The sequence below is a fragment of the Echeneis naucrates genome, chromosome 22, assembly GCF_900963305.1.
Source record: "Echeneis naucrates chromosome 22, fEcheNa1.1, whole genome shotgun sequence".
Taxonomy (NCBI): domain Eukaryota; kingdom Metazoa; phylum Chordata; class Actinopteri; order Carangiformes; family Echeneidae; genus Echeneis; species Echeneis naucrates.
Genome location: NC_042532.1, coordinates 17604664 through 17620100, shown reverse-complemented (window position 1 = coordinate 17620100; position 15437 = coordinate 17604664). Strand labels below are relative to the sequence as shown.

At 42.5% G+C, this 15437-nt stretch overlaps 3 protein-coding genes across 3 annotated transcripts; 2 read left to right on the top strand and 1 right to left on the bottom strand.

Moving 5' to 3' along the window:
• The first annotated feature begins 555 nt into the window (after positions 1-555).
• Positions 556-6849, top strand: LOC115035379 (coiled-coil domain-containing protein 162-like). The gene is made up of 17 exons (XM_029493153.1): positions 556-677; positions 799-894; positions 1260-1421; positions 1520-1728; positions 1894-2032; positions 2113-2233; positions 2338-2447; positions 2914-3063; positions 3200-3247; positions 3350-3517; positions 3748-3900; positions 3987-4121; positions 4220-4372; positions 4917-5126; positions 5337-5457; positions 5700-5842; positions 6645-6849. Exons 1-17 carry the CDS (start codon positions 579-581, stop codon positions 6696-6698), a joined length of 2271 nt encoding a protein of 756 aa, XP_029349013.1. The 5' UTR covers positions 556-578; the 3' UTR covers positions 6699-6849.
• zbtb24 (zinc finger and BTB domain containing 24) lies at positions 6452-11647 on the bottom strand. Its single transcript, XM_029493157.1, has 7 exons — positions 11626-11647; positions 9796-10586; positions 8952-9119; positions 8730-8810; positions 8561-8644; positions 8371-8452; positions 6452-7738 (listed from the first exon to the last, which is right to left on the bottom strand). Exons 2-7 carry the CDS (start codon positions 10565-10567, stop codon positions 6961-6963), a joined length of 1965 nt encoding a protein of 654 aa, XP_029349017.1. The 5' UTR covers positions 10568-10586; positions 11626-11647; the 3' UTR covers positions 6452-6960.
• A 643-nt stretch (positions 11648-12290) lies between these two features.
• Positions 12291-15019, top strand: ddo (D-aspartate oxidase). Its single transcript, XM_029493179.1, has 5 exons — positions 12291-12445; positions 13230-13407; positions 13577-13685; positions 13782-13958; positions 14115-15019. Exons 2-5 carry the CDS (start codon positions 13236-13238, stop codon positions 14671-14673), a joined length of 1017 nt encoding a protein of 338 aa, XP_029349039.1. The 5' UTR covers positions 12291-12445; positions 13230-13235; the 3' UTR covers positions 14674-15019.
• The last annotated feature ends 418 nt before the right edge of the window (positions 15020-15437 follow it).

The following is a 15437-nucleotide window of genomic DNA, read 5'->3' as shown; positions in this document are numbered from 1 at the left end:
GTTAGAGCTGCTAACATTAGCGTGTTAAGATTAGAGCTGCTAACAGTTATGTGCTAATATTAGAGCTGCTAACATTAACGTGCTAACATTAATGTGTTAATGTTACAGCTGCTAACATTAATGTGTTAATATTAGAGCTGCTGGCATTAATCACAAACTAAATGCCAATTTGCATCACGATTTTTAGTTATGTATTTATTTTTTAAATTTGCCGTTGTAGTGTTTTCAGTGCGATGAGCTCTCTCGGCCACCGTAGACATGTTTGGAGGAAGCGTTAGAACATGTGGGACGCTTTCAGAGTGGATGCCTCATGCAAATGTTTATATCAAGTAGAAAAAGCTTGTTTGTTTCGGGCAGATTATACCGATACTGACAGTGAAGTGTTAACAAATACATTAGCTTTCTGTAAGACCTGTCAGCATGGTAGCAGTAAACAGTAAACCTCACAATCACATCGTAATTTAGGAGTAAAATGTAATAGAAGCAGCCAGTCTCCAGTCTGTAATGTCTTTGTGGTGTTCAGGGAGGCGTTCCTCTCCTCCGGTGATGTTACTTCTTACCAGACGGTGAGCGACAACATGTCCACTGCTCTCCCTCTGCTCAGTGATGTTATTCAGACCGACGGGTTCAGTCTCATGTTGCCTGTTCCTCGACCTCTGGAGGCCCAGAGCTGTCAGGTTAGTTTGGTGTTGGATGCATGTGAGGAAAAAAAAAAATCATGCACCTGTATCATTTCATTTAAGAGTACATGCAAAGATGAGGAGAGACTAACATGTCTCCTGCTGATTTCCTGTTCAGGCACAGAGGATGTATCCATGGAGAAGTTTCCTGGCCTGTTATGGATTGTTTCCCCTGCGTGTGTGGAACATGCCAAACATCGAATACTGCATGCAGGTCAGAGAGAGCTGCATGCAGAATGAAATATCTTTTAGTCTTTGGTCAGCTCTCACCTTTTGTTAACCTGTCTGCTGGCGCTTCTCTCAAGGGTCAGTCATCCGGGGCAGTCAAAGGTAACGCTGTCAGTGTGTTGACATTGATGTGGGTGAAGTCAAAAATACAGGCAGCTTTTATTCAAAAAAATATTGACTTATTTGTTATTATTTAATCTTTGTGTTCGTTTGATTTGTCGTCAGCTGTTTAGCCTCATGTTAGATGTTCCTTATGCTGTAACTGCTCTAAGTTGAGAGTGTGAGGAGGAAGTGGAGAGAAGAAAAGCAGCTGAGAGCCATTAACAGATGATGGCGGGTTTTAATCTGCAGCTCTGCCTGAGTGGTCTGAGTGACTGCAGCCGACTGCAGGCCAACGCAGCCGACCTTGGCGTGTCGCTGCTCATGGGGGACGTCCTGAACAGTGGAACAGATGCACAGCCGGTTCGTCTCCATGGCAACAAGGATGACCTGTGTGATGGAAAACCTGATTATGTAAAAGTCTGTTTATAAGTTCCATAAGTTCCTACTGAGATTCATCCTGAACCAGACCAACTATGATTCTCTCTGTAAATATATATGTCATGTTTCAGATGGATAGGAGATTCCTGGAAGCAGAAGCAGAAGAGATGACAACATCTGCTCCTCCTCAGGAACCGGTTCGAGTCCAGTCTGTGCTGAAGGGTTTTCTCCTACTGACCAAGCAGTTTCAGGTCTTCAAGGAGAGCTGGGCTCAAAGACGTCTGGGCCCTGAGGTCTTCACCATGCCCCGGTTATATCAGCAGTTTGTGAAGCTCTACCGGTACCGTGAGCATTTTTCAAACAGGGACTTTTACCTTTAGACAGTAACAGTTTACAAAACATTAAAGGCCTTTTCTTCCCTTCTTACATTTTTGCAAAGATTGGGATAAGTCCTAAAGCTAAAGCAGTAATTATGTGAATGAAATTGGTTATATGTGCATTACAGAGCAGAGATATTTTACCCCAGCATGAAGGCTCTGGCTCAGAACATGGGTAAGGATCGAGACTATGAGGTCTTGATGTCTGGCAGCAAGTCTCTCCTGCCTCCTCCTGGAGCATCAGAGGTGGATGTGAAAACCTGGCAGGTAGAGACACAACAAATACAATTACAGCCTCATGTCTTAAAAATAAAACCCTGTTAACTTGTGAAATGTCTGCGCTGCAGCTTCACAGACTGCTGGAGAGCACAGAGTGTGACATGATCAAGGCAGCGCAGAGGAAGATCAGTGGAGAAATGACCCTGGTGCTTTCAGAGAGGATTCAACAGGATACCTGCCTCCCAACAGGTCACCCCTCCTAAAATCACACACAGAATCTACCTTTAAGCACTCATACAGAAGAGGCAACTGCAGAGTTATCCTAACAATGAAATTATAATGTGTGTGATCAGAGCTTTGGAAAAAATCCCCACTGAAGTTCAGTTTGTCCCCTGAGTGGCCTCAGACTGTGGAGACATTCATCCAGCAGCTGAAGGAGGGAGCTGAGCAGGTGGAGGGACAGGTGGGATCAAACGCTGTCTGCAATCAAACGTATCGCCCTTTTCTATATTCTTCAAATCCATCCATTTACTCTACTCATTATCTATGCCCATCTGGGTGAGTTCACCTCAGACATGTTGCCAATTTGTCACATCAAGACAACCATTTACACTGACATTCATAACTATAGGCTAGATTCTGTAAATGAATAAAAGACTTAATAGTGCCAGTCAGAAGTCAAATTACTGTTTAAATAATTTTAAACTGAACCTCCTTTTACCAATTTGAAGAATCTCCTCTTCATACACAGCCTGATACACATGGATTTATTTTAAAATGAATCTGCTGCAAGCTTTAACGCTGCCTGATGAAAACGATGTGCTGTGAACCTCACAATTACCTGAAAAGATAAAAAGCTGTTTTTCTGCTCAGAGGCAACAAAGCTTGTCGTGCTGAATAAAAATATTCCTGTGTGTTTCCTCTCCCAGTTGAGGATTTCTCCAGATCGCCTTCGGCAGTGTGCGGCTCAGCTCGGCTCTTCTCTGATGGAGCAGGAACGTCGCAACTTCCTGTTTTACTCACACTTTTATGAACAACTCCTGCAGCAACAGATACAGCTGCTGTACCAGAAAGAGCAGGTACATTGTGTGGGTCATCACCACATCTAACTTAGTTAATGTCAACTTAGTATGCTAAAGCTAATTCTCATATATAAGAGAAACAAAACTTTGTATTTCCCGAGGACTGAATTCATCTTGTCCATTTTGCCCTCAGGATTTAAAGAGCCTCAAAGACGCTCAGAGGAGCAGCTGTCACACAGAGGTGGGCACTGTAACGATAAGGAAGGGAAGCTCAGTTAGTTCAGAGAAAAATTCATCTGAGTACAGTATTTCTTTGAGGAATTGACATTAAATTGTTCCACAGGTGGCAGGTTTCTGTCGCGGGATGATGAAGGACATCTCAGGGCTGCAGGCTCGAGTGGCTCACCTTGAAGAGCAGAAGCTTTCTCTAGAAGAAGAACTCGGCCTGAGATTGAAAGAGCGCTACGATCCTCTGGTCCGACAACTCTTCTCCACCTGCATCCAGCTGAAGGTCAGAAGTTTTTAAATCTAAATTTGATTTTTCCACCTCTTCTACAAAATACATTTTTACATGAGGAAGGATTTTAAACTCGTTCCAAAAAACTATTTAACTCAAGTTTGTCATGCATAAATGTCTGACTTAATTCGCTCTCCTGTTATGTCCATTATTGACTTCTTTCCTGTATTTTCAGATTACTCCTGTAATATTATATTCCATGCCATTTACTCTTTGTGTCTCAGGCCAGACTTGACCAGTATCGGCGGCAGATGGAGCAGGATGTGAGTGAGACGGTGAACAGAATAAGAGCGGAGGGAGTGGACAGAATAATGAGCCTCAGAAAGAATCACGGCTGCAGCAAACAGAATGATGGACTCGCTCTGATGCAGTTAAAGGTGGAGCAGATCCATTCAACAAGTGACAGAAAGAGTAAGCTTTACATTTCTGAATGCACTGATGGCGTCCTGTTTGTGTTTGTTAGAAGGAAGAAGTCCAGCAGCTGGAGCTGGAGAACAGCCGGCTGGCTGCTCTGCTCTGTAAGCTGAAGGCTCTGAGTCGATGGAGGCAGGTGGTCGACCAGGAGAAACTTCACAGACGGCTGCTTCACACTCAGCAGGTCAGAGCACGATGGAGGAATATTCAATACTCACAAATCAGTCATCTCCCACTGGAAGGAGGCGAGAGCAGACAGAAAGTTGTGGTTGTTGTGTCCAGAGGGAGATTAGCAGTCGCACTGAGGCCCTCAGAGTGAAGATGATAGCAAAGGAGGACGTGGTCATCCTGCAGGGAGAACTGGACGCCGCCCGGCAGGCACTGACCTGCTGCCAGGCCGAGTGCAGCCGCACCAAGAAACTGCTCAGCAGGAAGGTAGGTGGAGTCTCTTCTGCACGTCAAAGTTTGTTCCCAAATGCTGCCTTGTAAAAAAAAAATAAAGCAGTGAAATATATCAATACATTAACCTGTTAATATACACAAAGAAGGAAAAAAAAAAGTTCAGTATCTTGTCCTTTACTGTGGATGTTTTTCATGTGTGTGTGTTCAAATGGTTTTGTTTTCAAAGATGGTTTCTCTTTTTTTTTTTGATCTGTTAAGTTTTAAATGTCAACAGCTTGAAGCTAATTCATTAATGTGTGACCACAACTCTCAGGAAGTGGCTTTTGATAAGGGCTCTGGAAAGATGAAGTGAAACTCTGATGGCCACAATTTAAAAAATAATTTCACTTGGTCAGTAAATTGTCTATTAGAGTTACAGCATAGAGTCGATTTCATGTGTTGTTCAGTCAGGCATTGAAAAATATTCCTTTTATCCTCACAGAAGAACAAACTGATAAGAAGATAACATTTAAGAGCCTGCAACAATTAAAAAAATGACACGTTGATGGGTTATTATTATGACAACGGTTGCTCACAGACTGAAGAGCTCCAGGCAGCCAGGTATCAGTCTGCACAGGAGGCCTGCAGCAGGCGGGAGCTGGACACACACCGAGTGCAGAGCCTGGAACAAATGAAGGTCGACATGGAGGACAGAGACAGACGGCTCCAAGCACTCGGCGAGCAGCTGGACAGAGGCAGCAGGATGATCGAGTTACAGAGACAACGCAGTGCCAAACACATCCAGCAGGTCTGTGATACTGATGATCATGATAATAATTATTATAGTAAATAGATTGTTTTGTTGTTTGGAGTGATGAGGATGTAAAAAATGAAAATAAAGGGTTAAATTGTGCTGATAACAGCATTAGTGGAGAAGGACCCATGAGATCTTCAGTGAGTGGCTGAGTGAAGAAAATATGTGATTAAAGTAGTAATGTCTGTGTAACTGTGGGTCAAGGTGAGGAGCCAGCTGCATCACGAGCGCTGCCTCAAACAGGAAGCCTTCCAGCAAGTGGCCAAGCTGAAACATCGGTTGGAGGACACGGAGGCAGTTTTCTCCAAGTGCTCCTCCACGACAGGTACACATGAACAAATGGACCAGTCTGTCCTCTGAGAGTTTCTCCATTCAGCCTGACAGGTCCTTCCCTCTATCTGTGCTCTGTCAGAGTCCCTTGGCAGGTACCGTCACACCTCACTGTGAAGACACTGCAGGACAATTTTGATTGGTAGCTGCTCATGGAGTAAAATTTAAAAAAAGCACCTGTAACTTTTGAATTTTCCTGAGCCTTAAAGCTCAGTCTCTGTTCTATTTCTGTCTCAGGTCTTGGCAGGGACAGTCGGCAACAGTCCAGCCTGCAGCTTGGCGGCCTCACACAGCACACCACACCTCAGGACTTCTCTACAGAGCCAAGACACCGGAGAGCAGAAACAGCACACAACACAACAATACACAGACCCAAAGCAGTGAGTGAGCCTCCGACGTGTGTTTCAACTAAAGTTTAAAGTCTCAACAGTGGTGAAGGGAAAGGCCACAATGTCCATTATGTGTTCATATGGGAGCTTCTGATTATGCTAAGAATTGTCAAGTTTGTCCAGTTGTCGTGAAATTGCTCATTGAAATTCAGACCAGGAATTGTTTCATTTGAAAGCGAGAGTTTAATCACGCTGTGGTGAATCTCAGTTTTGTTCCTGAATTCTAAAGTTAACAGCTTTAAAGTGGCTCAGTGTTTTGAAATGAGGAAGGATGTTTCTCTTCACTTCTTTGATTTGTGACAGGAACTTTTATTCATTCTTTTAAACGTCTGTCACTTTGACCTGCTCAGAAACAATTGGAAACACCTGCAGCAATGAAATTTACCTGTTTAGTTGCCAGCTGCTTCAATTTGAAAGTTTTAACATGCCAATAAGAACTATTCAAATGATCTAGGATGCCAACTCTATTTTAAAATCATCTCCAAAATAGTATTATCTTGATATTCATGTCAAATAAACTACACAGCTCACTGAGACGCCATGTTTTCAAGAAGCAAAAGGAAAAAAATGTTAATAACAAAAAATATAAATGTACTTTATTTGATAGTGTATAACATTCGACAGTCAGCATACAAATATTAAACTAACCATTTCATTATTTACCGTTTACTGTACTGTTAATTTATGTGCATGTGGCTCGGTCAGTTTGTAGAAGCTGAGCAGAGACCAGAGGCCCCGAACCTACATGAAAGAGACGAACAAATACACAGTTAACGCTCAAATTCTCTTTCAGGAAACGTCTCGGCTTCGTGTCCTGGCAGCACACATGCTGTTCCCAGAGCTGTGACGTGGCACTGTTTCATGAAGCCACAACGAGAAAAACATTCACACCTGAGACTTCATCTTGTGTCCAGCACAATGTGAAAGAGAGAACTCCTTACAGAGATTGAAGCTTCTTGCTGATGCAGATAAAGCTGTATGTAAGGATAATGAATGTTTGCCAGCACGTCACCAGATTTAGCATACAGCTGTAGAAGAACATCTCTATTCTTCAGATCATTTTGTCGATCCGTTACTGACGTGCTTGTATCAGTTTGGCCTCAGCAGCGTCAGCCCTCCTGCTGCAGCCCGGTGGTGTACAGGTAGGACACAGTTCCTGCCTGGATCTGAAACGTTTGTCCCTGGATGTGGTGGCTGGAGATCTGCTCGCTGGTCTGGCTGATGGAGATGGGCTGGCTGCTCTGGCTGCTGATGTGAATGGCCTGGCTGTGCTGCTGCACCGGCTGATGCATCACCTGCAGCTGCTGGACGGGCCGCTGAGCTACCTGAAGGGGCTGCAGCTGCTCCATCGCCTCCTTGCTCAGAGTGATGACATGCATCTGCTCAGACTGCGGCGTCATCGCGCCTTCCAGCATGCTGACGGTCTGAATCTGTGGGGCGTGGTCCACCACGGCGCCCTGAGTGACCAGAGCCACGTTTTGCACGTGTCCCGACGGCTGGGTGAGGAGCGTGAGCCTCGAGTGGGCTGAGTCTGCCGCCGCGCCCTCTGTGGTGATGATGCTGATCTCCTGGTCCTGATCCGGCACAAAGTTAATGTTGTTCACGTCTCTGGTCACCACCAGCTGGATCTCCTGCTGAAGCTGCAGGATGTTCCGCACCTCCTCCTGAGGCGCCGCTGAGGCGTCTGATGAGGCTTCAGCTGACGCCGCTCTCTCCTTGCTGTGGGATTTGGTGTGAGTTTTCAGATTGTCCAGGCGTGTGAAGGAAAGGCTGCAGAAGGAGCAAGTGAAGGGTTTCTTCCCTGAGTGGGAGATGACATGTCGTCGCCTCGCGCTGGGATCTGAGAACGACTTGTTACAGATGTTGCAGTCATACGGCTTCTCACCTCTGCAATGAAAAACTAAATGTGAGCTGTACAGTGACACCTGCACATGAACTGGTTGGAGACAAAACATCTTCAGAATTATACAATAAAACTGACAAACTGCACTACTGTCTGTGTCAAACCAAAATGGGAGAAATAATCCCATCCTGGAGATTTCCCAAGTGTGCACCGACATGAGTTCTGTAGGACGAGCATAATGAGATATTCTCTCTGACTGCAAAATTGAATTCAAAGAGGGTCTCGCTCAGGATGAATACTGGAGGCAGTGTGGTAAAAAAAAGAGGCTGCCCATTGGCTTCACTCTTTCATTTATTCATTCTGGCACAAGGTTGCTCTGAATAAATAAAGAGCTGAAGCAAAGATGATCTTTAACTTCAGACTACGACAACACGGACCAAATAATTATGTCAGAACACAAAGCTATTAATATATGTTCAATTTTAATTTGGTCTGCTGCCCATCTGAGCAAATCTTTCACTCTTTTGCCGTTTCTGGCTTTTTAGCTGCTAAATACTGTGCTGCAGTGTGAAGAACTGTCAGAGTTAACGGATTGTTAAAATAAAAATATTGGGTAAAATAACTTGAATGAATCTAAAACATACGAATAATTCAATGTCAAACGTCAAAATCTCACCTGTGAATTCTGATATGGGTCTGCAGTGTGCTCTTGGCTGTAAAACACTTCCCACAGATCTCACATGTAAAAGGCTTCTCACCTGTAAAGAGGAATATTTAGAAAAATAATACTTTTACATCTTAATCTCACTGTTCATTGTTCGTTTTAATGTGGCTGTAATTATTCACAGATCAGTATCTGATTTTACCTGTGTGGGTTCTCAGGTGTTTTTTCAGCTGAGCTGTGTCCATGAACTTGTGATGACACTGAGCACATTCTGGTAAAGATTTTCCTTTAATTCAGAAAAGAAGAATAATAAAAAAAAACACATTTTCAGCCTTTGAAGTGACATTAGAATCAAAATGCTGAATTCTCACCTGTATGAACTCTGTAATGACTTTTAAGTTGCCTCTTCTGAGTGAAAGCCTTCCCACATTTATCACAGTTGAAGGTTTTCTCTGTTGATGGATGCAGAATAAAAAAAATAAAGCTGAACAAGACAGATCATTGACAGGAATATCAATCAATTGTTCTTATAACAATGAAGTCTATTTACAGGGTAAAGGTGATAAATAAGAAGAGACGGCATCAGATCGTACCTTTGTGGAGGTTCATGTGCTCCTGCAGAGAGTGTTTGGTGCAGAGAGCTTTGGAGCAGACAGTGCAAACGAACGGCTTCTCTCCCGTGTGCATCCGCTGGTGAACCAGCAGCGTGTGCTTCTGGGTAAAACACTTCCCGCAGATCAGGCAGCGGAAAGGCTTCTCCCCTGAGGAGGCAGGTACGTTATCAGACAAGCCAGGAAAAAACCGAGTGCTGGTTCCTTTGTGTCCCCCAACAGGACACTGTTAGGTAAAGGAACCAAGTGATTAGCTGACTAATCAATTAAATGATTGACAGAAAAAATAAATGGCAGCAATTTCATGAACTGATGGAGCAAAACAAAACAAAAAAAACAAACAAACCTTTGTTTTCTTTTACCATCAACAAAAATAGCAGAAATTCAAAAGCCTCTTAAATGAGAGTTTCTTGTCTTTATAATGGAAACTTCTCATATTATTATTTTATGGGATTTTATACCACAAATAATCAGATTAAGTTTTTAGGAAAATTATGGAAATAACTGTTGATTGCCACATTATAAATCCTTTATGATGGAAGAACACAAATTTGTCTTCTTTTGACATGAAGAAGTCAACAAACCAAAAAAACTAATTAAAAAAAGCGGATTATGACAAAAAGGAGAGTGAAGGCGTGATCACTGGTGGCACTTTCCTTCAGTGCTGAACATTTTAAATTATGTAGCCAAAAAATGTGGAACTTTGGTCCAGTCTCATCTGGCTGTGCTTGATTTATTAGGAATAATGAAATAAATTCCGATCATTCTTTTAAAAGGTTATTTCTTCGCTTTCTTCCCTGAAATCACAGCTCTCACAGCTCATTACCTGTATGAGTCCTTTGGTGAATTTTTAGAAAGAGGTGATTTTTAAACACTTTGCTGCAGTCCTCACAGCGGGCCTCTGTGACAGGATATTTCCTTTTCCTTCCTCTTTTCACGAGCTCCTTGCTAACTGTCATGTCACGGTCCACTTTGCAACCTTTGTATTTTATTGGAGGCCTGATTTTGCGTTTGCTCTGCCGGCTCTGTTGCACTCCTGGCTCACAGTCTGTGTTTTCTTTGTCTTTGTGTGCGGAGTCAACATGTGCAGCCTGGGCCTCCTCACAGGGTGCACTTTCACCCCCTGGCTCTGTTACCGGAACATCCACATTTTTCTTAGGTCGTCCTCTTTTACGTCTCGACACACCAGGCACCTGGGCGTTGTCCTCAGCAGCAGAGCCAGTGAGCTCAGTGAGCATATCGACGAGGTCGTTGACCTCCATGAGATGAGCTGTGGCGAGGAGCTGCTCTGTGGCGTTCCTCTGCAGAGACACCTGGGCGCTGTAGATGAACTCCAGCACTGCAGAAAACATCTCCGCCGCCATCCCGCCCAGTTTGTATGTCGACCGTATGTGATCCTCGGACGTGAACATCAGGGAGAAGTACTCGCTGCTTGCTGCCAGCAGGGCTTTATGTGCCTTGAAGTGGACGTCTTCCACAACAAAAGTGACGTCACAGAGCAGGTCTCTTTTCCTGAGCTTGTCGAATTTGCTCAGGATTGTCTGCTTATGAGAGTCTGACTGAAGTGACAGAGTCGTGTCAGCTGTTTTCTGAGACATCTTCTCTCCGGAGCTGCTCCTGAGAAAGTCATTTAAAGCCACAGTGCATAAGGAACACAAGTATGTTTGGAGTAGGAATAAATTTAAATTTCTCTAATTTTATATCATGATCTTCGCCTTTACTATCTTCTCCACACATACTAATTTCACTGGGGTTTGAATGATCAGACTAACAGAAAAGAGGCCCATCCACACATCTGAAAACTGGAACCAGAAAATATATGTTAAAAAAAATTGCAAAAATTATTCCCTGATTGTCAAAACTGTTGTTCAGTTAATGAATTAATTATAGTCTCCAATAACTCTAAAATTTTTTCTAAAATTGCTGTAGAAAAAAGAAAAAGAAAAAGATAATTCAATTAGTCTTTGTCACACAACAGAACATGAATGTATTATCTGATTACTAATGCAATTATGTTTCATAAACAAAACTTCAGATTTGTCATATTATTAAAACAATATCATATTTGGTTTGAGGTCTGTTTTTTGTAATTGTGATGGTCATTTTTACTATTTTCTGACAGATTACAGATCATTCATATTTGATCCATCGAAAATAAAAAGAATTTAATAAACAGATTAATTGATGACGAAAAAAATTTCGTTTTTTGAATGCCACAATTAAAAATAGCCTTCATGAGCCCAGCAAGATTTTATCCAAGGACAGCCTGAAGCTGTCAAATTACAAATGTTATTTTATAAAAGGAGGAATTAATTCTGTAATTTCGAAAACTAGACAACATGCGTTTTTCATCTATCCCGGTTAATAACACTAATAAATTGAAATGATATTAAGCCATCAATAGCTGTGAAATGAATGAATAACTGATTGGATCGTTTTCTTCAGTCACTTTTCAGAGGCCGACACATCTGCAACCTGACTGTTAGCAAAACAAGCTAACTATCTCCTCACAGCAGCGGCGGCTGCAGCACGGAAAACGGCACCGAGCTGTCGGAAACGAACACGAACACGAACTTCCGTCCGCGTTTGTGTCGGCTGCAGCAGCACGAAGTCCGGAGCGGAGGAAAGAGAGAAACTGGACCTTTCAGGACTTTACCTGCGTCCTCGCTCTTCGCACGCCGAACGCGGACGTCACTTATCGCGAGATTTGGTGTTTTGTGACTGGACCGGCACGCTGCAGAACCCGGAAGTTCCTGAACACCGAGCAGGCCGACCGTTTTAATGAAATAAGGATTGGCCTTTAAATTTAAAGCCATTTCATTTTAAATGTTCGATGTTTAAAAATCGGTTTGAATGTTCGAATAACCGATTTTGGGGCTGCGCGAGCGTCCGAACAGTTTTGGTAACATGTTGGACTAAATTATGAATAATTAATTATTAATAATTAATAAACTTTTGGAAAAAGTTATTGGTAAAGTTGGATCTGACTAGCAAATACCTTCAGGAATAAAGCAAAGTGAAGATTTTGATTTCGATATTTTTTTCACTATGGAACATTTTGATTGAGTGTACTTTTTTGTTTTTGTTTTTTTTTTGTTTGTTTGTTTGTTTTTTTGTTGTTCGATGAGTCAAAGTTCCTTGACATAAATTCCCCCTTTAACTTTAATTTGGGATAAAGACCATTTCTTGAATATACTGCTGGACTTCATCTTATGTTAAACGAAATAATGGAAATAACTGTTTTATTTTGAAATCCAGAGGTAGCGATTGTTTTGCACAGTAAATGAAACTTCACCATGATCGGATGTTCCTTCAGGTGAAATGAGTAACAGTGGAATTAATCAGATCACCGTGAATGTTGGATGCATGTCGGCATGAAGACACTGCCGGACGGAGTGTGTTGACCTGCTGTGTCCTCTGAGGACCGAACACACAAACGGAGACATTTACTGTCAGTGCTCGGAGCAGGTTTACAGGTTGGTGAAGGACTTTTTCATTAAATGCATTTCGCTTTAGAAATAAAGAGCGTAAAAAAAAAAACGATTTTAAAACAAGAGCTCTGTCCCTCAGGGGCATTTTGGAAAAAGCAAATATGGCAGCCGGCTGTATTTTTTCACTCACTCATGTTTGGAGACAGGCTGCACCTCCAACAACAACAACAACAACAAATATACACGAAAATAACCTTCAGATTTTGGAGAGGATTGTTCAACAGCAAGAAATGATTCAGAACATTTCAACACTGATCATTCGTCCACTTGGAGAAAATTGTAATTGCTTCTCTTACAGTAAATTTAGGTGTTTGCTCTTTGGAGTCTTTAAATGGATTACTCAAAAACTACACAGTAAAAGTACTTCAAGTTAATTGTACAAATAGCTTAAGAACTTTCAAGTATAAATGTATTTGGTTTTGAAGCAGTCAGGGAATAAAGTTTAATTTTAAAGTTCATTGTGTTTTATGGGATTGTACTTGAAGGATCTGGTCTAAAGCGCTGTGACTCACGTACACATTGTTATTCTCAGTATATTCCCATTCTTTAATAGGTGAAAACTGGAGCAGCAGGCTTTTAGTGGGGCCGACCCAGTTCACAGAGTCTGTTATATAACTCATTAGTTCAAAGGCAGTCTTTGAACTAAGGGTTGGCCTATGCTGGTGTGAGGTGTGAGGTGTGAGTTAAGACTTCTAGTTGTGAATTAACTTTCAAAGAGGAAGCTATAATAAATGTTGTCTTACTGCATTTGACATCGTTTTGTCCTCAGTGAACAATGAAAAGCATCGAGGTCGTGGTGGTTGGAGGTGGTGTGGTCGGATTCTCCACTGCTGTTTGCATTGCTGAGGCTCTTCCTTCGTGCTCTGTGACTCTGGTGGCTGAGAAGTTCAGCCCGGACACCACCAGTGATGGAGCAGCTGGGCTCCTGTTTGCAGCAAAGTTTCCTGGTAAGGAAAAATATTTCTCTATCTCAAAACACAAAAAACACCCAAAACAATTAGCTGTTTTAACGGGTTGATTAGACCTTTAATAGATATCATTCAAATTTAAAAGTACAACACAGCACACATTAGTTTGACATTAGAAATGACTGGTTTCACTGGTTTCCTCCGTCAGATATTCCCTTGGAGAGACAGAGACGCTGGTTCAGGGACAGCTTTGATCACTTGTTGGCCATTGCTCAATCTCAACACTCTCCAGAAGCCGGAGTAATGCTGAGCTCCGGGTAACAATTGTTTCACAGTGCCATAAAAGAGCCAAAAAAAAAAAAAAAAAGCACATCTATTAAAATATATCACTTTTTCTTTTGATTTACTTCCAGCTGGCAAATCTTCAAAGAGGTCCCAGCAGAGAAGAAGCCCTTCTGGTCAGAGTTGGTTATTGGCTTTCGATTCATGTCCGACCGTGAGCTGAATCAGTTCCCAGATCACAAGTTTGGCCATGCGTTCACCACCATAAAGTGTGAATGTCCGACCTACCTGCCCTGGCTCGAGAAGAGGTTCGTCTCCTCTTCATTCTTTAACTGTCATGCCAAACTGTTTATGCTCACATTTTGAACATGATGCATGTTGTTGGTGGAACATTTTTAAATGTTAAATTCTCAAAACGTTTGGTTACACATGACGATATGTCTTCTCATACATCTTGTCAAAAGATTCAGGAAAGCTGGAGGCCAAGTGCAACAAAGGAAGGTCAGCAGTCTTGAGGAATTAAGCAGCAGCTATGATATTATTGTCAACTGCTCTGGTTTGGGCTCCAAAACGTTGGTTGACGACAGTCAGGTATACCCGGTCCGAGGCCAGGTCCTGAAGCTGGAGGCCCCCTGGCTGCAGCACTTCATCAGAGCTGGAGATGGAATGACCTACATCTACCCCGGAATACACGGCGTCACCGTGGGCGGCACGAGGCAGGAGGGAGACTGGCGACTCCAGGTGGACGAAGGAGACACAAAGAGCATCCTGGAGCGCTGCAGCAGGCTGGTGCCGTCTCTCAGCAGAGCCAAGGTTCTCAGCCAGTGGGTCGGTCTGAGGCCCAGCAGGAGGAACCCACGGGTGGAGAGGGAGCTGGTGCAGCTGCAGGGCCACCGAGTGCCTGTGGTCCATAACTACGGCCACGGGGGTTGGGGAGTCACTCTGGCCTGGGGCACCGCCCTGGATGCACTGGGGCTGGTCAGACAGTGCCTCCATGAAACACATCTACACGCTAAACTGTGAACAGATTCTGCCTCTAAAAGCTGATTGTTTTTCTGTAAGTGTCAGTATCACTGAAAATCTTTAAATAACAACACAATTGCAGTGAGAACGTAAAACAAGAAGTCAACTAATTAAAACTCACTAAACGGGTTAAATTTGCTAGAACTTTTATATTTTCTGTGCAATTAAATTATTTATGGGAAAATATTTAATCTTTAACAAACAATCGTGATGGCTGTAATCTTCTTTTTTTTTCTTAATTTTTCAATGTGATAACAGTATCAGTTCTCATTGAGTGCAGAGATCTACTGTCAGAAAGATGAGCTTCATTCAAAGTGAAATTAAAAGCTATTGATGCAAATTTACAGTCCTGTTAGAATTTTTATCATTTACATCAAGAAAACTTCTGCTTGTTGGAACACACTGTCCAGCTGATATTAAATGGGGTTTCCAGAATGTGGAAATTTTACCTGTGTGCCACAAAAATCGCTGATTGTGGGTAAAAATAATATTGTTTCTTAATAATGGTCATTAGTTCCAATAATTTTTTCTGGGAAAACAAAAAACAAAAAATTCCTTTTTTCTACTGTTGCAGCTTGCTTTCTTGTGAATGTTTTCACAGCAGACATTTTAACTTGTCACAATAAGAAAAGCTCAGGTGTTACGGATAGCTGAGTCCTGATCGCCTGCTTCTACTCATCTGTCCCACTAGACTGAACTGAACGGAGAACAGTGACTAAACAGATCAGTCAGGATATAAACATCCTGTCATCAAAAACAAGTCT

What these genes read in the sequence shown, in the direction of transcription:
- LOC115035379 (XM_029493153.1), top strand. Translation starts at nt 579, where the DNA reads ATGTCCACTGCTCTCCCTCTGCTCAGTGATGTTATTCAGACCGACGGG. An exon ending in ACATCGAATACTGCATGCAG is followed by an intron (nt 895 to 1,259) that starts GTCAGAGAGAGC and finishes TTTAATCTGCAG; the next exon opens with CTCTGCCTGAGTGGTCTGAG. An exon ending in CTGAGCAGGTGGAGGGACAG is followed by an intron (nt 2,448 to 2,913) that starts GTGGGATCAAAC and finishes TTCCTCTCCCAG; the next exon opens with TTGAGGATTTCTCCAGATCG.
- zbtb24 (XM_029493157.1), bottom strand. Translation starts at nt 10,567, where the DNA reads ATGTCTCAGAAAACAGCTGACACGACTCTGTCACTTCAGTCAGACTCT. An exon ending in TCATTACAGAGTTCATACAG is followed by an intron (nt 8,645 to 8,729) that starts GTGAGAATTCAG and finishes TCTGAATTAAAG; the next exon opens with GAAAATCTTTACCAGAATGT. An exon ending in ACACCTGAGAACCCACACAG is followed by an intron (nt 8,453 to 8,560) that starts GTAAAATCAGAT and finishes TCCTCTTTACAG; the next exon opens with GTGAGAAGCCTTTTACATGT.
- ddo (XM_029493179.1), top strand. Translation starts at nt 13,236, where the DNA reads ATGAAAAGCATCGAGGTCGTGGTGGTTGGAGGTGGTGTGGTCGGATTC. An exon ending in GTTTGCAGCAAAGTTTCCTG is followed by an intron (nt 13,408 to 13,576) that starts GTAAGGAAAAAT and finishes TTCCTCCGTCAG; the next exon opens with ATATTCCCTTGGAGAGACAG. An exon ending in GGAGTAATGCTGAGCTCCGG is followed by an intron (nt 13,686 to 13,781) that starts GTAACAATTGTT and finishes ATTTACTTCCAG; the next exon opens with CTGGCAAATCTTCAAAGAGG.